This window comes from Delphinapterus leucas, chromosome 12 (assembly GCF_059928025.1).
Source record: "Delphinapterus leucas isolate spDelLeu-1000000601 "Yukka" chromosome 12, BTC_Dleu_Yukka2, whole genome shotgun sequence".
NCBI lineage: Eukaryota > Metazoa > Chordata > Mammalia > Artiodactyla > Monodontidae > Delphinapterus > Delphinapterus leucas.
The window spans coordinates 44,942,302-44,964,635 of NC_143140.1; the positions used below are offsets into that span (position 1 = coordinate 44,942,302).

Here is a 22,334-nt window from a genome sequence, read left to right on the forward strand (position 1 = left end):
CGGCGAAGCCATTGGGGGGGGGGGGCGCGGGGCGGGGAGGGGAGAGGCGGTGACGTACAGGTAACTGCGCCCCTGCCCGGCGAGCGGTGTCCACTGTTCGCTCCCGTTGCAAGCACATGGGAAATGCGGGCAGGGCGAGCTCCAGTCCCCCTCCCGCGCTCCTGCCAGGTCTCCGCGTGAGTCTCTGGCGTCCTGCCCCAGCCGGGCCAGCTCGGGACGCCCCGTGGATCCGGGGACTCTTAGGGGCCTTGCGAACCCAGCGGGCCGAGGCCGTCTTCCCCTGGGCCCGGCCGTTCCTGTTGGCTGCAGACGCAGACCGCGAGCTCGAGGACGCTGGTGTCCAGTTTCCCTTGACCTTGAGGACGCGGGAAGGTGCGCAGCCCGACGGGGGTAGGGAGGGAGCGAGGGGAACATGACCTTGTCTCAGCACTTGGTCAGCCTCTGAGGTCTCCAAGAGAAGAGAAGATTTTTGCTTGCAGTTGAACTAAAAGCAGTTAAATCAGGTTTTCCATACGGAGTAGTTAACAGGCCTAGGAACATGGAGGGATTTCAAATGTCCCGCAGGTCAAGGACAGCGTTGCCTCTACATTCCAGTCGTTGCTTTTCTTACAGCCTTCGGTTAGTTCACCGATTTTATGTTTCTCCTGAAGATTTCACTCTAAACCTTCAGTGAAGGAGCCGTGATACTCCCCTTACGTCCACGCTGTCGCCAAAGAAATCTTTTAAAAAGCACTCCTATCAGATCACTTCCCTACTTAAGGTCTTGCTATAGTTCTCATGCGTTCAGGGTAAGTCCAAGCTTTGATAGGGAAGGCCCTTGGAGATCTAACCTCTTACCCATCAGCCCAGCGCCATCATTGTTCTTCATTCTCATGCACCGGTTTTTTTGACCTACTTTCACAGTATTTAATTAAGCACTTACCATGTGTCAGGCACTATTCTGGGCACTTGGGATTGAGCAGTAAATTATATAACATAGCAGATAAGTGCTATTGCGAAAGAAAGTAGAACGGGGCAAGGGGAGATTTGGAGGACAAGACACCTGTTAAATGGAGTTGGAATGAGTAGACCTCATTGAGGTGAAGGTGATTTGTCCATGCACATATCTGGGCTAAGAGTGTTCTGGGCAGCTGGAACAAAGGAGTCTACCCAGAAGTGTGCCTGTTGTGTATGAGGATCTTCAGGAAGCAGCTGAGTGAGCGTGGGTGAGAGAGGCAGGAGATGAGGTCAGAGCGGAAATGAAGGGGATAGATCACACAGGGACTATAGGCCAAGGGAGGGATTTTGCTTTTCTCTGTGCTTTTATAAGGTTGTGAGGGAAGGAGTGACATGATATAAATTACTTTTTAAAAGACTCACTCTGACTGCTCTATGGAGAACACACTGTAATGGAGCCTTTGTAGTAATCCTGGTGATAGATGGTGGCCTGAATCTGTGGTAACAGTGGGAATGGTGAGAAGTCATGGGATACTGGACATGTTTTGGAGATAAGCCACATGATTTCCTGACATTATGGATCTGAGTACGGGGGAAAGAGAAGAGTCAAGAGTGACTGGAAGCCTTTGTTCTCAGGAACTAGAAGGGTGGAGTTAACCATTAACTGAGATGGGGAAGGCCACAGGTAGAGCAGATTTGGGCTTAGAGATATATCAGGAGTTTGTTTCCGGGCCAATTAAGTTTAAGGTGCCTGTTATGCACCCAAATGGAGATGTCGAATAGGCAGTTGGATATCTTGTCAGGGTTCCCAAGACCACCCCTAGGTTCATTGATTTCACTAGGAAGACTCAACAAGACTCAGCTGTGGGTCACGGCTATGATTTACTACAGCAAAAGGATACAACATGCAAGGTAGAAGATGCGTGGGGCAAAGTCTGGAGGGAGCCAGGTGCAATCTTCCAAGAGTCCTCCCAGTGGAGCACACAGGACATGTGGCATGTCAGCACCTCTGCCTCAGGAAACAATTACCTAGTTTGTGGGTCTCCAGGCCCCTTCTTTCTCTGCTAGCTACTGCCTCTGTTAAACAGTGGGAAGAAGATGTGAAAGGAGGTGAAATGCAGATCTGTACAATTTGCTCATTCCTAGCTCTGATTTGCTGGAGTTGGAGATTGAAATAAAGTTTAGAGACTCACTGGCTTTCATGAAGTCATGATCTGGTATCTTCTGCAAAGTCAATATTGTAAGGATGTAATGTATGTCAGTAAATAGTCTTTCTTGTCCTGAGATTTTCCTTTTTAAAATAAATCATTGAGGGAGTTCCCTGGTGGCCTAGTGGTTAGGATTTCTGCTGTGGCCTGGGTTTAATCCCTGGTGGGGGAACTGAGATCCCCGCAAGCTGCATGGCACAGCCAAAAAAAAAAAAAGAAAAAAAAATCATTGAGAACTATTGTTAATATTTTTCAGTAGCAGTCAGTACCCAAGCTAATTTGGGGGAGTGAGAAGAGTAGAACCAGTGTTTTCATACGTATTAGTATCTAATTCAACCTTGACCACCCTGTGAGGTCAGCACATTAATTACAGCCGGAAGACTCACCTAGTACAGTGTGCATGGCCCTTGGTACATGTGGACCAACATGGCCTTTTGTAGGAGGAAGCATAAGTACAGTACTAGATGTAAAGTGTTCATGGTGTGTATGGTTTATGTTGTAAGAGTGCCAGGATACCACACTTGGGAAGTAAAACTGAATTATTGTCTGTTTCAGGTCGTATGAGCCATGGCTATGACTAGCATCAGATTGCCCAGCAGCGTTTTAAGAAAGCCAGATGCCTGGATTGGGCTCTGCGGAGTGCTACGAGGGACACCTTCACATAAACACTGTGCTTCCTGGAATCGATACTTATATTTGTCTAGTACCAAGTTAAATGCTTCAAATTATAAAACATTTTTCCATAACATTTTCTCACTGAGACTCTCAGGGCTTTTAATATCTCAAGAATATATTTTCCCATTTTCCATAAGACTCAAAAGTAATGTAAGCTCTAAAAAATCCACTAAAAAGACTCTGCAAAAAATGGAAGAGGAAGGGGACTCTGATGAAGAGAGTGAGCATCATGAGATGAGTGAGCAGGAAGAGGAGCCAGAGGACGACCCCAGTGCGGTCAGAGACCATAAGGACCTGGACAAAGTAGTGCAGTCTTTCCGATATGATGTTATCCTGAAGACAGGCCTAGATATCGGGAGAAAGTAAGTATATGCGTTTTAATACAAAATCGCTTGTCCGCTTGTTGGTTATTTTAAAGCAGCATTACCAATTACATGGCTTATATTATGGTGAAGAGTAACCATAGATGTGAAAGGATCTTATAGGTAACCTGTTCCAATTATTTCATTCTATAGATGAGAAAACTAATTCCCAAAGAAGTCAAGTGACTGCCTGCAAGTCCCACATGGCATATTTCCTTGATTCTAAGACACAATCAACTTTGTAAGATGAACCATTGATGTAAAAACAGCTTCTTGGGGGAAAAAAGGAATCACCATGTTAGATGTATATAGCAAGCATAGAATGCACCTGCGTTTCACAAACGCTACAGTGAGAAGGTACCTCTTAGAATCAACAGAAGCAGTATAACATGGTGGTTAAGACTGCAGGCTTTGTAGCCAGACTACTGGGGTTTCAATCCTGGGTTGTGTGTGACCTTGGACAAGTTACTTAAAATCTCTGTGCAGTTTCCTCATCTGTAAAATGGGGGTAATAGAACCAGCTTTAGAAGGTGGTGGCTAGGATTAAATGAGTCTATCTACCTAAAGCATTTATAACAGTGTGTGGCACATAGTGGGTACTCGGTATGTTAGCTATGATGATGAAAATACTACGTGTGTTCATATATAGTGCATAGAGATACTAAGTGTAACTTTCAAGATTTCTTTAATCTCATTCCTTCTCTGCTAGACTAATTGTATAAGAATAGTGATCCTCATTGTTCATTCATTCCTTTAGCAATCATTGTGTGCATACTGCATGCAAGATAAGAATTGTGGTATGAATAATAAATTAAGAAAGATTCCCTTGTGTAATTTGTATCTTTATGTCCTGATTTAAAGGCATAGTTCAGTTTTTAACTCTGAACCCACAGGCACCCTGGTCGGGACTTGAATGTTCTCTAAAATCTGGCAGGCTCATGAGGGGCCTCTCCCTCTCTCACAGTAGTAACTGCTGCTGTTCTTATTAGGAGAACCCCAGATGTCAGTCGCCTGGAGTCAGAGCACTAAAACGAAAGGGCACTCGTTTTTGTCTGTATCCTGCCCTGGTCTGGTTGCCCCAGTGATCAAATTCAGAGAGATCAGAGCTGCTGGATTGGAACTTCCCCATCCTCAGTGCAGATTAGCAGAGGGCTTCTCAATAGCCCCACCATACATGGGGTGCCTGGTTTTTCTCACAGCACGTGAAGGGAAGGGAGTGCCCACTCATTATGGCTGTCGTGAATCACAGGCGCCACCACCTCTAAGGTGACTGCTGTAGGGGGAGTCACGTGGAGAGCACCGGGCCCATCCTGAATGCGCTAGATGCGGGTTCCAGCCCCCTTGGAAACCCCAGCAGGGCGCTGGTTACCTGCCTGCTAGCGCTAGCAGGTCTTTGCAGCAGCCAGCATGTACTCGGCAGTGCCCTTTGGTCTCCCTGTTTAGATATATACGGAAGCAGTTGACTTTCACTTTCCCAGCACCCAGAATGGAGATTTTGTGGGGAGGCCAGTCACTGTCAGGATAAGCATTACAAACAGCTGGTACTTTTCTCAAAATTATATAATTGTTTTGAATATATTTCTATTTTCAAGCACTTTGATTTTTTTCTTCTTTTTTTAGCAAAGTGGAAGATGCATTCTACAAAGGTGAACTCAGGCTGAACGGGGAAAAATTATGGAAGAAAAGCAGAACGGTGAGTTTTGTTGTTTTTTTTGGCTGTGTTGGGTCTTCATTGCTGTGCGCGGGCTTTCTCTAGTTGCAGTGAGCGGGGGCTACTCTTAGTAGCGGTGCGTGGGCGTCTCATTGTGTTGGCTTCTCTTGTTGCGGAGCACGGGCTCTAGGTGCGCAGGCTTCAGTAGCTGTGGCACGTGGGCTCAGTAGTTGTGGCGCACGGGCTTAGTTGCTCTGTGGCGTGTGGGATCTTCCCAGACCAGGGCTCGAACCCGTGTCCCCTGCATTGGCAGGCGGATTCTTAACCACTGCGCCCCCAGAAAAGCCCACAGTGAGATATTATGACAGCCAGATATTTTTGTCTGTTGTTCTTCCAGTACTCAGTTAATGCCTCCCCCAGTTTCCCCCGGGGCTCCTTCTTTAGGGCATCAGTGGCTCCTCGTGTATGTCTGTCTTGCCCCCTCTAAGGTCTTCCTCAGGCCTGGTCACATAGCTTCAGTTACGCAGACCACTTGCTCTTTGCAGCCATAATGACTTTGAGATGAAGCTTTCCCTTTTTTAAAAAAATTTTAAGACAAGTCACTATCAGAACTGGCAAAAATCTATTAAACTTCTAAGTCATTAATGTTAGCCCCCGTGAAATCATAATAATCAGGCTAAATCCATGTAGAGGTTTCTTTGGCCTGCTGTTACCTGAGCAGATGTGCAGTTCTGTTCAGCTCAGCAGTAGCCCCCAACCCCCAGTACCTGCTGGATACACTGCTCTGTGTGCAGGGCAGCCATCAAAAAGAAGGCTTCATATTTCCTGACAGCTCCATATCAGTACTATTGTTAAGTGAAAGAATCACTCACAAGTGTTATAAGAAAATGTATTTTTAGTATCCAGTGTTATAATAAATGATATATATATTCTTTTAAAAATGAATTTTTGTAAAAAGTTACATATATACATACATAGAATTAAAATATTAATACTACTAGTATTTATCTTTGAGTGGGGCACTGTGGGTTATATGTTCTTCATGCATTTTGTTTTCTGAATTTTTTACGAGTATGTTTCACTTTTGTAATTGGAAAATATAATGATAGTAAAAGTTAACAAAACAATTTTTAAAAGTATATGACAGAGACCCTTAAAAAGTTTGGAAGACACAGACCTATGAGGCATTGGCAGACATAATCTAACTCTTAGTCAGTGTCCAGGGAATAAATGTTCCAGGGAAGTGAGACACACTTTTGAAGGTTGTTTTTATTTTAGCTTCTTTCATATTTCAAACACTCCTGGGATTGGAGGACCTGAGCTGCATCCTGTACCCCTGGGACATGGGAGGGCGTGAGCCATTGGCCACGGACCTGGGCGAGCACTGAGGCTGTCTTCAGTCTCTGCTCCCCAGACTCAGAGTGGTTCTTGCAGCTGAGTGGACAGGAAGGGGGATCCCCAGTGCTTGTCTTGGCCGCCAAGTCACAAGGCCCAGATCCCTCTGATGGCACCTGACCTGACAGGTTCAGACTGCAGGTGTCAGTCCTTGCTCAGTGAGCTGTAGGAAATCAAGCACTCCAGACATGCACCTGGAGATCAGGTCCTTCTTGTCCCTTAATTGCTTTTTCCTGCTTGTAGCCCAACCCCCTTCTCACCAGCCACAGTGTTCCAAAGACAAGATCTGTTCTTGGTGCACAGTGTCTCTGCCAGGGCCTCATTTACAGACACCATAAATCTATTTTTCTCCCTGTGCTTTGAGATATTGTTAACTACAGTCTAATTGCTGCTTCTTCATTCTGCCTTGGGTGTTCTGTTGTCTTGGCTGCCTTCCAGATTTCTCCTGAGGGTCAGCAAAGGAAGGGGCCAGCATTAACACTCGGCTGCCTTGTTACTAGGAGGCCTGGTAGCCATAGTAACTGCAGCTAAGGGGAGATTGGAAATGTAGATGCTTGGAACAGCCCCTAATTCCAGCCAGTTTTGCTTTGTGCCTACTGTGCCGTCTCCCACGGTAGAAGGGACCGGGCTTTGCAGGGAATGAGGAACACCTCCCCTTCCGTGGCCTGCTCCGTGGGGCCTGAGCCTGGCTGCTGGCTGAAGGGTCAGGCGCCTGTCTGATGCTGCAGCTCTAACCCTGGCTGCCTGCAGCTGAGCAGAGCTTTTCTGTGAGTTGCACACCAGATGGGGCCCAGAGTGCTGTGGGTGCTGGGTAACTGTTGACCTAAATAGAGGGTGTATGGAGCCCAAATATGGGACTGAAGCCTTCCTAACCTCACCTCTCCCTGGGATTCACCGGGTAAAGGAGAAACATTGCTTCCCTATTCTCTGCCCTAGAAGAAAGCCACCAGAACGGTCCACTCTCCTCTTAAGGGGCAGACATCACACATAGTATATCCACGAAAGGGTACATGAGAAGGGTTGCCTTTTTCTCTGTATACCCTTTTATACCTTTTTTTTACATATTGTATCATGTGCTTATATTACTTATTAAAAAATGAATTTTAATGACACAAAGTTATGCCAAAAAAGGTAAAGCAGAGTTCCCACGCCGTGTATTTCTGAACATTGATTTTAAATGTCTACACAGTTTGGGCAAATGGTCATTTAAAAAAAAAAAATTGAATCCAGCAGAACTTCAGGAGGACTGACCGCCCTTCCCCGCGACTCCCCACTCCCACCTCTGCCCAGCCCAGATGATGCCTTCAAACCCACAAGGAGAAGCAGTCTTCATGCCTCGCTGTGGTTTGAGTCTCTCTGCTTCTCAGCCCAGAGGGGAGAGTTAATGGTTTAAAGTCAGCCCCTGTGAGTTTTACATCCAGCTGCCTGGATTGACCAGTGTGGCATCATGGTGAGGAGGCGTGCATTCCCACGTTGTAGACTTAGTATTGGGCCTACGGAAGCCTTGAGTGGGTGGCTTGCCCTAGTGAGGTACAGATATCCCAACAGCGTGAAGTTAGACTGCCTCAGGGCATTCATCGACAAATGAGGCAAACATAAGCATTTGGCACCATGCTCCTTAAACACAAGCCCCCAAGTAGGCTTTTAAATGGGTACCTGTGCCCACTTAGAGTCCATGGCCCACACATGGAGGTCTGTCCCTGTCTTCCTGTCCATCTCTTCACCACTGCCCCCATCCTTGGCTTGGAAGCGGTGGTGAATGGTCTGAGACAGCCTCTGGTCATCCTGGCTTGTGTTCTAGTAGAAGCATGTGGCACCTGGGTCGGTTTACCCCTTCCTGAGTTGCTGGGCAGATCCCCTGGGATCCTGAGCTGCCAGGACCAGGTGTCTCATGGGCTGTTTGCACCGTGGCAGCACTGATGTGACTGCCCCCAGGGCATGTCCTGCGCTCGCTCAACCCAAAGCTCCCATCTGGACAAAAACGGGTTTGACCTCAGCCCTTTTAACCCAAGTCAGCATCCAACTCGACCCTCTTTTCTGTGGCATTCCATCCTTGTGCGTTGAGTCCTGTCTCCTTGGTGATGTGGCATCACTGGCGCTAGCCAATGCTGGAAAGCAGTTTATTTACTTCGATTTCTTTAGGAGATGCAGCTGACCGTTGTTCCACTGTGACAGATTTCCAACAAATTGTGCCCTGTCCCCAATGATGTAGCTTAACTGTGTTGAAATCAGTGAAAGTGTTACACTGAAAATTGTCTTCTCAGTGCATGTAGTAATTACTGTGCTCATAACCTCTAAGGTTGTGCCCTGCTTCATCTTTTGCCACTGTTACAAAATAAATGCTTCCATTCAAGTGTTTCCTGAAGTCATGCAATAGACAAAACTGAAGCCACACAGGCCCTGTCCACGAGCAGCCAGTTGTCTCAGCCTGAAGGAGGGACACTGGCCCCTATTGAGCCACATGGTTCTGAGGCATCTGCCTGGAGAGGGGGGCCCTTTCACCTGGAAGCACTAGGGAGAAGTGACCATTACAGAGGAGTCACCTGTGCCCCGGGTGGTGGTCGCCCAGTGAAAACTCAAAGGAGAGATGTTTGCATTGGCCGAGTTTCCCAAAATGTAATGAAGGTTCTGTTTTCTTTTTAATTTTCAGGTGAAAGTGGGAGATACATTGGATCTTCTAATTGGAGAGGATAGAGAAGCAGAAACAGAGACAGTGATGAGGATTCTCCTGAAAAAAGTGTTTGAAGAGAAGACCAGCAGTGAGAAATACAGAGTGGTGCTACGGCGGTGGAAAAAGTTAAAATTGCCTAAAAAAAGTACGCTCAAATAAATGGATTGCTTTTTAGCGATAAAGCTGCTTTCTAGTGGTGGGGGAAGGGGCCAGGTTAAAAAGAGGACATTTTTATTAAAATAAGGTTCTCCTACCATTTGTGGAATCTCCTAAGCCAATTTTGTGGAAGTCAGCATTCGTATCGTGGCTCCTATAGACGCTTCCCTTGGCCTGGATTTCCCTCCCAGCCTTGATTTGTCCACAGTTTGACCTCGTGAGCATGAGTGAGACATGTGCTGAATGAGCTAAGCCCAGAGAGGGTTTTCATGACCAGCCTGCTGTTTCCCACGTTATCTACCTCAGGAGGCAGTGTAAAATAAATTGGCCTTGTTCTTAGTGTCATTTCAGTTTTATCCCTATCAACCAGCTTCCCTGAGTTCAGGCTTCTTAAGGCAAAACCAAGCCAAGTCAAGGTCCCCTTTATCTCCTTAGGGGAGCAGCACTGGGAGACCCCTTTATCCACTGGCCTTTCTGAATTACCAACATGTTGGCCTTAGTTCCCTTCAGTTTGTCTCCAGAAGTCTGGATAGTAAAGTTGTTCCAACTGATTCCAAATGGGCTAGTTAGGGCCCATTTAAAATTAATTGTTTAGGGCATGGGGTTGATAGACTAAGGCAGCTGGAGGCCTTTTGTATGGCATGCAAGTTAGGAATGCCTTTTACATTTTTATTTATTTATTTATTTATTTTGTGTGGTACGTGGGCCTCTCACCGCTGTGGCCTCTCCCGCTGCAGAGCACAGGCTCCGGACGCACAGGCTCCGGACGCGCAGGCTCAGTGGCCATGGCTCACGGGCCCAGCCGGTCCGCGGCATGCGGTATCTTCCCAGACTGGGGCACGAACCTGTGTCCCCTGCATCGGCAGGTGGACTCTCAACCACTGCGCCACCAGGGAAGCCCGGCTTTTACATTTTTAAAGGGTTGTTTTAAAAAAAGAGAAAGGAACATATGGCAGAGACCTTATGTAGCCCACAAAGCATAAAATATTTACATTGACCTACAGAAAGAATGTGATGACCCTCCCTGATTTAAGCGATGGTTTACTTTTCAGGTGAAAGTAGAAAATACACAGATTTTATCAGTAAAGAGAATAAAGCATCAGAGACTAATTATTCTAATTCTCAAGAAAGTGTTATAAAAGGGACTAAAAAAATAGAGTAGTAATAGAAAGGACACACACATAATACACATCATCTAAGAAAAGGGCATCTGCATAAATAAATTGGTTTGTAGATTCCCAGGAGCAGTGTGCTAGCACTGGAAGGGTTGGCTCAAATAGACTTATTAGACTCTTGTGTCATAAAGACCGACTATGTCTGGGTCCTTTTATTTGCCCTCCAGGAATTCTTGAGAATTCAGGTTAACTGATAACAGAAGGGAAACTTCTGTAGCCCAAAGCAGTGAGATGTTTGGTCACATGAGCCTGGAAGTCTTACCAGCTCAGATTTCAGAGGAACTCAGGAAAATTGATTTTTATTTGAAAGCTTAAATCAGCTCTGAGGAAGCAATAATATATACTGTGCAGTGTAACAGAAGGAATTTTTCTATTTTACCACTTGTTAATTAGGCTTTTACATCAGTGAAAATAGTATAATTAATTTCAACATGAGTTAATTATGAGTTTTAATTTAGGAGATTATAGTAATGATGATGCTTTTTCTCATTTTCTTCACCTCTCTGTGCCTTTCTGTCTCTCCTTCCCTGCCACCCTCTCTCCCTCCCTTCTCTTGATTGCTCTTTGGAAAGTAATAGAAAGCCAAATAAGTCTTGCATGGTGAGGGGCAGCATGACCTAGTGATATATGTCAGGGGTCCTAGTTTTTAGGCTCTGTCTTGCCCTTAGCAAGTTTGGTTACCTTGGTTATATTCTGGCCTTAACCTCTCTGAGCTTCAGCTTCTTCACTGGTCAGGAAGGGATCAGGATACTAATTTCCTTACCTTGTTGAGTTCAGTCTTCAGAAGAGTTAAAATGTGTTGTGTGAGGCAAGATGAGTTGATAGTAGCTAGAAAGCAGGAAGGCCCATTTGAAAGGCTGTTGGAAGCTCTATCGGTAATTAAGTACCTCAACTTAGCTGGTGGGATTTGACCCATTACAGGCTTCTCTGTTTTTAAAAATCAAAATAAGCAAAAAGACGTCTGATGGTGGAGAACGTTGGTTTGGTCATACCACATGGCAAAAACTGATCTCTCATAGTTGTCTACAGCACAAGGGATTTAGAACATATTTATGAAACAGCAGAAACAAAAGCAATTCATAAAGATTTATGGAATTCTTGCAGTTCACTCTATGATAGCTGCTTTATAAATGCCATCCTGGCAAGGCCTCCTCAGTGAACATGTGACCAACATGATGAAAAACTTAAAAGATTTGGATGTTTCTAATTCAGTGCTTCTCAACCTGGCATGATTTTACCCCCTTGGGGACATTTGGCAATGTCTGGAGATATTTTTGTCTGTCACAACTGAGGGGGAGGGGGTGGGATGGGCATCAGATGGGTAGAGACAGGTGATGCTGCTAAACATCCTACAGTGTACAGATAGTCCCCACAACAAAGAATGATCAGACCTTAAATATCAGTGGTACTGAGGCTGAGATGCCCTGCTCTAATGGGGTGACAAGAATTCTTTTTTTCAATAGGTCTGGCTTTCACAGCAATCAGACAAAAAAGAAATAAAACATATCCAAATCGGAAGGGAAGAGGTAAAACTGTTATTATATGCAGATGACATGATACTCTCTATACAGAATACCCTGAGACTTCACACAAAAACTATTAGAACTGATAAATGAATTCAACAAGATAGCAGGATACAAGATTAATATACAGAAACCTGTTGCATTTCTTTACACTAACAATGAAATATCAGAAAGTTAAAAAAAAAAAAATCTCGTTTAAAATCACTTCAAAAGAAAAACAAAAACACGCAGTGGTTGAGAGTCCGCCTGCTGATGCAGGGAACACGGGTTCGTGCCCCGGTCTGGGAAGATCCCATATGCCGCAGAGCGGCTGGGCCTGTGAGCCATGGCCGCTGAGCCTGCGTGTCCGGAGCTTGTGCTCCGCAACGGGAGAGGCCACAACAGTGAGAGGCCCGCATACCGCAAAAAAAAAAAGAAAAATACCTAGGGGCTTCCCTGGTGGCACAGTGGTTAAGAATCCGCCTGCCAGTGCAGGGGACATGGGTTTGAGGCCTGGTCCGGGAAGATCCCACATGCTGCGGAGCAACTAAGCCTGTGAGCCACAACCCCCGAGCCTGTGCTCTAGAGCCCGCGAGCCACAACTACTGAAGCCTGCGTGCCTAGAGCTCGTGCTCCACAGCAAGAGAGGCCACCACAGTGAGAAGCCCGTGCACCACAACAAAGAGTAGCCCCCACTTGCCGCAACTAGAGAAAGTCTGCGCACAGCAATGAAGACCCAACGCAGCCAAAAATAAATAAAATTAAAAAACAAATACCTAGGAATAAACCTAACCAAAGAGATTAAAGACTTATACGCTGAGAACTATAAAACATTGGTCAAGGAAATTGAAGATGATTCAAGGAAATGAAAAGATATCCCATGTTCTTGGATTGGAAGGATTAATATTGTTAAATTAATATTGTTAAAATGGCCATACTACCCAAAGCAATCTACAGATTTAATGCAATCCATATCAAATTACCCATGACATTTTTCACAGAACTAGGACAAATAATCCTAAAATTTATTTAGAACTACAAAAGCAATCCTGAGGAAAAAGAATGAAGCTGAAGGCATAATCCTTACTTCAGACAGTACAAGAAACCTACAGTAATCAAAACAGTGTGGTATTGGCACAAAAACACATATAGATCAATGTACAGAATAGAGAGCCTAGAAATAAACACACACATGGTCAACCTTAAACAAAAGAGGCAAGAATATACGATGGAGAAAAGACAGTCTCTTCGGCAAGTGGTGTTGGGAAAGTTGGATAGCTGCATGTAAATCAATGAAGTTAGGACACACCCTCACACCATACACAAAAATAAACTCGGAATGGCTTAAAAATATAAGACATGACACCATAAAACTCCTAGAAGGTAACATAGGCAAAACATTCTTTGACATAAGTCATACCAACGTTTTCTTAGGTCAGTTTACCAAGGCTATAGAAATAAAAGCAGGGGCTTCCCTGGTGGCACAGTGGTTAAGAATCCGCCTGCCAATACAGGGGACATGGGTTCGAGCCCTGGTCCGGGAAGATCCCACATGCTGTGGAGCAACTAAGCCCGTGTGCCACAGCTACTGAAGCCTGTGCGCCTGGAGCCTGTGCTCCACAACAAGAGAAACCACTGCAATGAGAAGCCCTTGGCAACTAGAGAAAGCCCATGCACAGCCACGGAAGACCTGATGCAGCCAATAAATAAATAAATAAATAAAATCTATTTAAAGAAAAATAAAAGCAAAAATAAATAAATGGGGCCTAATCAAACTATAAGGGTTTTTTTAAATATATATATATTTATTTATTTATTTGGCTGCGCTGGCTCTTTGCTGCTGCATGCGGGATCTTCGTTGAGGCGTGCAGGATCTTTAGTTGCAGCATGTGAACGCTTAGTTGCAGCATGTGGGATCTAGTTCCCTGACCAGGGATCAATCCCAGGCCCCCTGCATTGGGAGCGTGGAGTCTTAGCCACTGGACCACCAGGGAAGCCCCCAAACTTTATTTTAAATTAATTAATTTATTTTTGGCTGCATTGGGTCTTTGTTGCTGCACACAGGCTTTCTCTAGTTGCAGCGAGTAGGGGCTACTCTTTGATGTGGTGTGTGGGCTTCTTATTGCGGTGGCTTCTCTTGTTGTGGAACATGGGCTCGAGGCACGTGGGTTTCAGTAGTTGTGGCATGCGGGCTCTAGAGCGCAGGCTCAGTAGTCGTGGCGCATGGGCTCAGTTGCTCTGCGGCATGTGGAATCTTCCCGGACCAGGGTTCAAACCCGTGTCCCCTGCATTGGCAGGCAGATTCTTAACCACTGCGCCACCAGGGAAGTCCGGGAAGTCCCCAAACTTACAAGCTTTTGCACAACAAAGGAAACCATAAACAAAAAAGGAAAAGACAACCTACAGACTGGGAGAAAATATTTGTAAATGATGTGACCAACAAGGGCTTAATTTCCAAAATATACAAACAGCTCATACAACTCAATAACAAAAACCAAACAATGCAATCAAAAAATGAGCAGACCTAAATAGACATTTTTGCAAAGAAGACTTACAGATGGCCAACAGGCACATGAAAAGGTGCTCAACATCGCTAATTATAGAAATGTGAATCAAAACTACAGTGAGGTACCACCTCATACAGGTCAGAATGGCCATCATTAAAAAGTCCATAAACAGGGCTTCCCTGGTGGTACAGTGGTCAAGAATCCTCCTGCCAATGCAGAGCACACGGGTTCAAGCCCTGGTCTGGGAAGATCCCACATGCCACAGAGCAACTAAGCCCGTGTGCCACAACTACTGAAGCCCGCGTGCCTAGAGCCCGTGCTCCGCAACAACAGAAGTCACCACAATGAGAAGCCCGTGCACTGCGATGAAGAGTAGCCCCCACTCGCTGCAACTAGAGGAAGCCTGCACACAGCAACGAAGACCCAATGCAGCCAATAAATAAAGAATAAAATATATTCTTTTAAAAAAAAGTCCATAAACAATAAATGCTGGAGAGGGTGCAGAGAAAAGGGAACCCACCTACACTGTTGGTGTGGGAATGTAAGTTGGTGCAGCCACTATGGAAAACGGTATGGAGCTTCCTCAAAAAACTAATAATAGAATTGCCATATGATCCAGAAATCCCACTCCTGGGCATATATCCAGAGAAAACTCTATTTGAAAAGATGCATGCACCCCAATGTTTATTGCAGCACTATTTACAATAGCCAAGACATGGAAACAACCCAAGTGCCCATCGACAGATGAATGGATAAAGAAGTGGTATATATATATATATATATATATATACACACACACAATGGAATAAGATTCAGCCATAAAAAAAGAATGAAATATTGCCATTTGCAGCAACATGGATGGACACAGAGATTATCATCATACTAAGTGAAGTAAGAGAAGACATATGATATCACTTGTATGTGGAATCTAAAAAATAATACAAATGAAATTATTTACAAAACAGAAACAGACTCACAGACATAGAAAACAAATTTATGGTTACCAAAGGAGAGGAGGGGCAAATTCAGAGTATGGGATTAACAGATACAATTTACCATACATAAAATAGATAAACAACAAGGATTTACTGCATAGCACAGGGAAATACATTCAATATCTTGAATATATATAAATATATATATATATATATTTGGATCACTTTGCTGTACAACTGAAACTAACACAATATTGTAAATCAACTATACTTCAATTAAAAAAATACTAAAAAAATGTCTGGCTTTCCCAGGAAAGTCTGAAAATGCTTCTAGTGTATGTTTGCAGTTTTTTAAGGATGAACAATTTAAAGTTATGACTATTTTTGTAAAGCAGGGGTCCCCAACCCCTGGGCCGCAGACTGGTACCAGTCTGCAGCCTGTTAGGAACCGGGCCGCACAGTAGGAGGTGAGTGGCGGGCGAACAAGCGAAACTTCATCTGCCGCTCCCCGTTGCTCCCCATAGCTCGCACTGCCACATGAACCCAACACCCACCCCCCTGGCCGTGGAAAATTTGTCTTCCATGAAACCAGTCCCTGGTGCCAAAAAGTGGGGGACTGCTGCCGTAGAGGGCTATCCAACCCTTTTACCAGTAATGGTTAATCCCTTCAAAGAAATAGCTCTCCCCTGGGCAGTGTGACGCTAATTGCATTTCTCTGCCAAATAGCATTTACCATGTTCCATGGAAAATTATATAGACGGCTAGGCAATAGTTTCATTATTTTTTTAGCATTTTGGGGAGAAAAGTAGACATTTGGGGGAAAATTCTTAGGTCATGGTTTATTTGGTCAATAATGATTGAGGGAATAGAAACTACCATTTTTCAAGAAACTAAAAACAAAACAGATTTCCTTTGGAGAGGTGGTGTATGTTCTATGAACTTTCTTAAAGGGTGTGCAATGTATACGAGGCAAGTAAAGAGACACTCTACGGAAGTCCTGCCTTATCTTGGTCGTATGTATTTTGGCTTTCAAAAAGTTACTGTCAGAATTAGATAGATAACCAACAAGGACCTACTGTATAGCACAGGGAACTCTACTGAATATTCTGGGATAACTTAGAAAAGAATCTAAAAAGGAGTGAATATATGTATATGTATAACAAGCACTTTGCTGTACACCTGAAACTAACACAACATTGTAAATCAACTATACTCCAATAAAATAAAAATTAAAAAAATAAAAAGTTACTGCCAGGGTTATCAGTCGGCTTACTGACCATCTTGAGAAATTAGAAACTCCATCGAGCAGACTCCATAGAGCAGAATGTGAGCATCTCCCAAATGGCTTCCGAGTCATATGGGTGGCTTAAGATGAGCCATGGTAGCAGGATTTTCACCTTGGAAATCAGCAAGCTCCGTGAAACAGAATGGATTTTTCCCTTGGAGAGCCAGTTGTCACACATTTACCAGCACACCCCTGGGTGGAATGGGGAGGTGCACCCACAAGAGTTTCCACTGGGAGATGCCGGGGCACCAGCACCCACCCTCCAAGTTCTTCTTTCAAGTTGTCTTTTCTCTTTTCTTGTTCTCACATCGTTCCACATGTCCTCCTCCCTTACTTTAGCTAATCATTCTAATGTGCTTAGTGTGTATCTTTTTGTGGGTACGCAGTCTTATAAGATGTCTTGTTGTTCTGTGCACATATTATAAATATATTTATATATTATAATTATATTATAAATAAAATAAAATATATTTTAAATTTCATAAATGACATTACTATATATTTCATTCTGTATCTTACTTTCTTCGCTAAGCCCATCCACGGCACTCTAGGCACATCGAATCCATTGCTTCTCACTGCTGCATAATAAATACTGAAGTACATCCACCACAGTTTGCCCACCCACTCTCCCAGTGACATTCTCCCACCCAACTCCCCTCACCACAAAAAACACAGTGCTGCTTTCTCTCCAGGATGGCTGCACCAGGCTGCCCTCCCACCAGCAATACGCAAAGTACCTATAGACTCATAGCCTCACCCAGCCCCTGGCATGACCCAGCTTTCTAATTTTTGCCAGTCTAATTATGAGTATAAAGAGATACAGTTAGTTTGACATACACTCTTCGTAAGTTCTCTCCACAGCCTGTGCTTCTGCCTTTTGGTAGCTGCTACAACCAGTCTGTGCTTGGCATTTCTCTGAGGGCTCTGAAATTGGACACAGCTTTCTGAGACGGCCACTCTCCTGTCCTCTCAAAGACACGCTTGATGGCCCTTTCTTGTTTTAAGATTTTTTTGTTCGTTATTAGTTAACAGACCAGGTATATCAAAAGATGGATGGTGAAAGTCAACAATTTTGCAAGATCCTGAGGACATGGGTCACTCACAATGCACTTCTTGATTCCCTTGTGGAGATGTCAACTGTATCCAATGGACCTTCGATCCTGGGAATTTATGCTTAAAGTTGGAGGAACCTTCCCCAGGCCAGACAAGTGAAGGCCCAAAGACTGACTGCAGTCAGAGTAGAACAGGAAGTATCTAAAATGGGCAATTTCTGTTTAGAAGTCTGGACTGGTAAAGCCCATTTCTGGAGTCCCACTCAGAGGGGTTGCTTATATTAGATACTTCCCCACAGAATGTGTAGGGAATTTTCTTTAGGATTGTAGGGGAAATCCCTTAACTCTTGATTCTGAGACAGATAAATCTATGGTGAGGCTACAATAATAGCAGCCAATTCTTTGGACTCAAGCAATCAGTATTAATTACCTGAAGACAAGGCAGCCATCACCATATTCTGAAGGATATGCCTTGTCATGCCTGGCACTGTGCCTGCACTGCGATATCAGCTGGTCAGATACAATGGGGAGACTTGGGTTTAATACCTCACGTCAGAAATAGCAGGATACTTAGCAACTGTGTTTCAGCCTGTGAGAGACAGAAGAGTCAGGAACCTGCACTCCGGCAGGTGTGCCTCAGACCAAAGCCTGACCCTGTCCTCCTGCCACGGCCTCAGCCGTCTGCACCCGGGCAGAGCCGATGTCCTCAGCCTGCTTATACCCACATGCATCTTGAAAATCAACCGAAGGCAAGAGGCATCATGTTTTGTACTGTTTACCATCAGAACCTTCTCGCCAAGCTCAAACAGGCTTCGTACCTACCAACGAACAAGGTTTGCTAGAATCATGAAACGGTGCCCAGGAGATAGTAGAGGTTACAAATATTTTTGCTAAACGAATGAACTTCCTTTAGAGGCAGAGATGATTCTTACTGCATTCCTTGTTCTATTTCCTGTGGCATTGAGAGGTTTCCTGAGTCAGGTACTCTGACTGGGGTGGATCCAGAAGCTCAGCGACTGTGGACAGTCAGCAAAACCCCAAGTTAAACAGCCGGGAACCACCAGGCAGACAGACGAACAGATTTAGTCCACACAGCTACATAAGCGGCAGCGTGGAAATCAAGAGCACAAACTGGGGAGTCAGCCTGGCCATCACTAGAGGCTCCCAGCTCTGCCAGCATTGTGACCTTGACCAAGTTACTTAACCTCTGAAAGCACCCCCATCTGTAGGATAGGGAATACAAATATCTATCCCACAGGGTTTCCGTGAGGAATAAATGAAATAACGTATGTCACATCCCTAGCACATTCCTGACCCATTGCAGGAGCTTAGAGACTGGGAGCTCTTCTGAAAAACACAACTCCCTATAATTTAAGGCCCCACCGTCACTTCTGAATACACAGCTGCCACACCGCAGAAGCTTCTGAAAGGAAAAGCTGTGGCATTCCATGTTCTCAACCTCTATCAAGGACACAGTTCACCATCTGGACTACACACTCTAGAAGAACAAACAAATTCCTGCTCTTTAAAATAAAAGCAATGGGGCTTCCCTGGTGGCACAGTGGTTGAGAGTCCACCTGCCGATGCAGGGGACACGGGTTTGTGCCCCGGTCCGGGAAGATCCCACATGCCGCGGAGCGGCTGGGCCCGTGAGCCATGGCCGCTGAGCCTGCGCGTCCGGAGCCAGTGCTCCACAACGGGAGAGGCCACAACAATGAGAAGCCCACATACCGCAAAAAAAAAAAAAAAAAAAAAAAAGCAATGGACAGGCCTCCCCCTGCAGAAATGTTCTGGCAAAAGCTACCACATTGGGCCAGTGACCCTAAGCCCTGATGCTGAAGCATTTGTAAACCTGCCTCTTCCCACTGACCTGAAAGCTAAGATTTCATTTATCACTAGTTAAGAAGTCAGGATGGCAAGGTGGCTAGAACACCAGCAGAGGAAGGCAGCCTTACTGGGCTGAGAAGGCAGAGTTCAACACGATTGTATCAGAACAGAATATTCCCCTCCCTACTTAGAACAGGTGAAGAGTTTCTTCTTTTCGTAGGGATCCAAGGACAATTTGGTGAAAACAAAGTCATCCAGCCCTGGACTAATTCTGCAGGTTCACGAAACTCCTCCTCCTCCTCTAGTTCCAGCCCCATTGGCTTCCTTTTATTGTTTCCTAAGGGGTTCTTCTTGTACCCCAAAGCTTGTTTGCATGCTGAACTTTTCACCTAATTAATTCCTCATTTTCAAATCTAGGCTAGTCATCCATTTCCTTGGGGAAGTTTTTTTTTTTTTTTCGGTACGCGGGCCTCTCATTGTTGTGGCCTCTCCCGTTGCAGAGCACAGGCTCCGGACGCGCAGGCTCAGCGGCCATGGCTCACGGGCCCAGCCGCTCCGCGGCATGTGGGATCTTCCCGGACCGGGGCACGAACCCGTGTCCCCTGCATCGGCAGGCGGACTCTCAACCACTGCGTCACCAGGGGAGCCCGGGGAAGTTTTTCCTGACAACTCCAACAAGGACCAGTCTACCTGTTTCATAGTATTAAGTACTCCTCATTAATAAACTTATAATTTGTAATTTTAAAAAAGGTCAGTTTTATTTGAACACAACAGGAAACCACTTATTTCAGCTCAGATCTATTTCTACTCATCAGTAAAGTGCTAAGCCTTCAGTTTCTGAGATGTACACAGTGTATTTTTCGAAGTCACTGTCATGCAGTGGTTCTGCAGCCCCTGGACACAGCACCAGTATGACCTGGGAACTCTTTAGAAATGCAAATGCTTAGGCACCACCCCAGTCAGACAGAATCAGAACCCCTGGGGTAATGTGCCCTCTGGTTGTTCTGCTCCTTAGTGGATGCTGATGGGAGTCCCACCCAGATTCCCTTTCCAGCGCACCCATGCCCTTGCTGCTGAGAGCCAGCTAACCACTCACAATGGCCCTTCTGGAACACTGCCCTTGGCAAAGGGAGCCACCCTGCCAGGCGAGCTACCCCTTTCCCTGGAGAAGACCTCACCGACCAACTGGCCCCTTTGCTGCACCTGGTACTAATTTGCCAAACAATTCATGTTCTAGGGCCTCCCAGTGGCTGGCAATGAGGCCGGACCGCAGAGGAGGCCACACTCTCGCTCACAGCCTTCCCTGGGCCCGTCCTGCTTCCCATCTCCTGGGAGCAGGTCCTCAATCAATTGCACAAGAATCCTAGTCTCAGGCTCTGCTCCTAAGGAATCTGATCCATGGCAGTTACTTTCACTATCTCAAAAAATTTACTCTTACCAGAACACGTCTGTCCACAATTGCCACAATTATTTCACCCAGGGCAGTTTGAGAACCGGCACCCCCGTATCTACGATCAGACAAACTGGGGCTTAGAGGATGTGGGTGACAGGACACCACTGACTTGTAACTGGTTTCGGGTCTGAATCTCTGTGTATTGTGTGTGGCCCGGGGGTGTTTAGTTTCTGAGATGGTATGGCGGAACGAGACGAACTTGGGTTCAAATCCTGGCACTGAAGTTTGCCAGTTGTGTGAACTTGGCCGGTAAACCTTTCTGCTACCTCACCACAAAACGGAGATAATGGCATTGCCCAAGACACTGAGTTTTTATGAGAATTAAATGAGATAACACACATACCCTTCAGGGCCTTAGCTTTCTTGTCTCAACCGGCTTAATTAGGGAACTTACGTCACAGGGTTCCGAGATGATTGCAAGCCGTGATCCAGGTGCAGCTCTCAGCAGCGTGCCTCGGCGCTGTTGTATATGCTCAATGAATGTTAGGTATGCCCAACACTGCCGTCACAGCAAGCAGACAATGAATGTTCGTTCCCACCACTGGCCGAAGGATTTTAGATTTCTCTGGAAGCTCTCTTAAAGAGCCCATTGCATCCCACCGTTCCAAACTTCAGGATAATTTGGTGTGGCGCTCTTATTTCTGAGAACTGCTTTTACAAGTGAAACCACATATACTGAAATTCTCTGATTTTTTTTTTTTTTGCAAGACCAACAGAAGCAAAGCAAAAACAGAAGCAAAGAGTTCAGCTTTTTTTTTTTTAACAGTTCAGCTTTTTGTTAAATGTGTTACGTTTAGTAAAAAAAAAAAAGCCTGTGTCACCATCAGACTCCTCAGATTCTTTGCTTCTGCTTTCTTCTCCTCAGCTGGGGCAGCGGCGCTGGAGTGGGCAGGACCGCCTGCTTCTCCTGCTGGACCGGTCCGCCTGCCCCCCACCTTGCAGATGAGGCTCCTGAGGTTGACACTGGCCAGAGCCTCGGCAAACAAGCCTGGCCAGAAAGGCTCGACATTTACGCGGGCTGCTTTAATGAGGGCATTGATCTTACCCTCCGTGGCCGTCACGTCACTCGCCGTGCAGACCGGGGGCCGAGTAGATGCAGGCGAGCTCGGAGACCGAGGCCGTGGCGCGGGCGAGCGCTGGGCGGCGGGGTGCCGGCCGCGGCGCCAGTCGCGGCTGAAGGGCGGGCCTCACCCCCGTGCGGCCTCCGCTTCCTCGGAAGCACCGAGCACCCTCTCGGCAGCTGAGGAAAGGCACTTTTTTTTTCTTTTGGTCGAAAACAAAGATACCCACAGCCAGAACGGACCTAAAGAATTTAGTCTTCCTTCAAGTCTTGCTTAAACCTGCTCACGGAGTAAATGTCTGAGGCTCCAGCCCCGACCAGCCCTGACCTGCGCGAGGCTTACAGCACAGGTGTCAGGACTCAGGACTGAGCGCTCACGCCCTGGAGGCGGCGGGCTCCAATCGCAGGCCACGACTCACTTTAGGCCGCGCGAACCCCGGGTCCAAAACAGTGTTGCTCTGATAGCTTGAGTCCTTATTTTCAC

At 45.8% G+C, this 22,334-nt stretch overlaps 1 protein-coding gene and 1 pseudogene across 2 annotated transcripts in view; one reads left to right on the forward strand and one right to left on the reverse strand.

Annotated features, from left to right (window-relative positions):
* Nucleotides 1-22,334, reverse strand: part of LOC111168132 (uncharacterized) — a 25,819-nt pseudogene continuing 3,485 nt past the window's right edge. The window contains exons 2-4 of the transcript XR_016395109.1: nt 22,229-22,333; nt 21,185-22,111; nt 1-5,405 (exon numbers count right to left, since the gene is read on the reverse strand). The product of XR_016395109.1 is annotated as an uncharacterized LOC111168132 (transcript). The remainder of the gene's footprint in view (nt 5,406-21,184; nt 22,112-22,228; nt 22,334) is intronic.
* On the forward strand, nt 15-9,156 carry MTRES1 (mitochondrial transcription rescue factor 1). The gene is made up of 4 exons (XM_022553547.2): nt 15-372; nt 2,700-3,181; nt 4,802-4,874; nt 8,878-9,156. Exons 2-4 carry the CDS (start codon nt 2,712-2,714, stop codon nt 9,055-9,057), a joined length of 723 nt encoding a protein of 240 aa, XP_022409255.2. The 5' UTR covers nt 15-372; nt 2,700-2,711; the 3' UTR covers nt 9,058-9,156.

Bases quoted from the DNA above. Each gene is read 5' to 3' on its own strand.
- MTRES1 (XM_022553547.2), top strand. From the start codon at position 2,712: ATGGCTATGACTAGCATCAGATTGCCCAGCAGCGTTTTAAGAAAGCCA. The intron at 3,182-4,801 runs GTAAGTATATGC...TTCTTTTTTTAG, and splicing joins GGCCTAGATATCGGGAGAAA to CAAAGTGGAAGATGCATTCT. The intron at 4,875-8,877 runs GTGAGTTTTGTT...TTTAATTTTCAG, and splicing joins TATGGAAGAAAAGCAGAACG to GTGAAAGTGGGAGATACATT.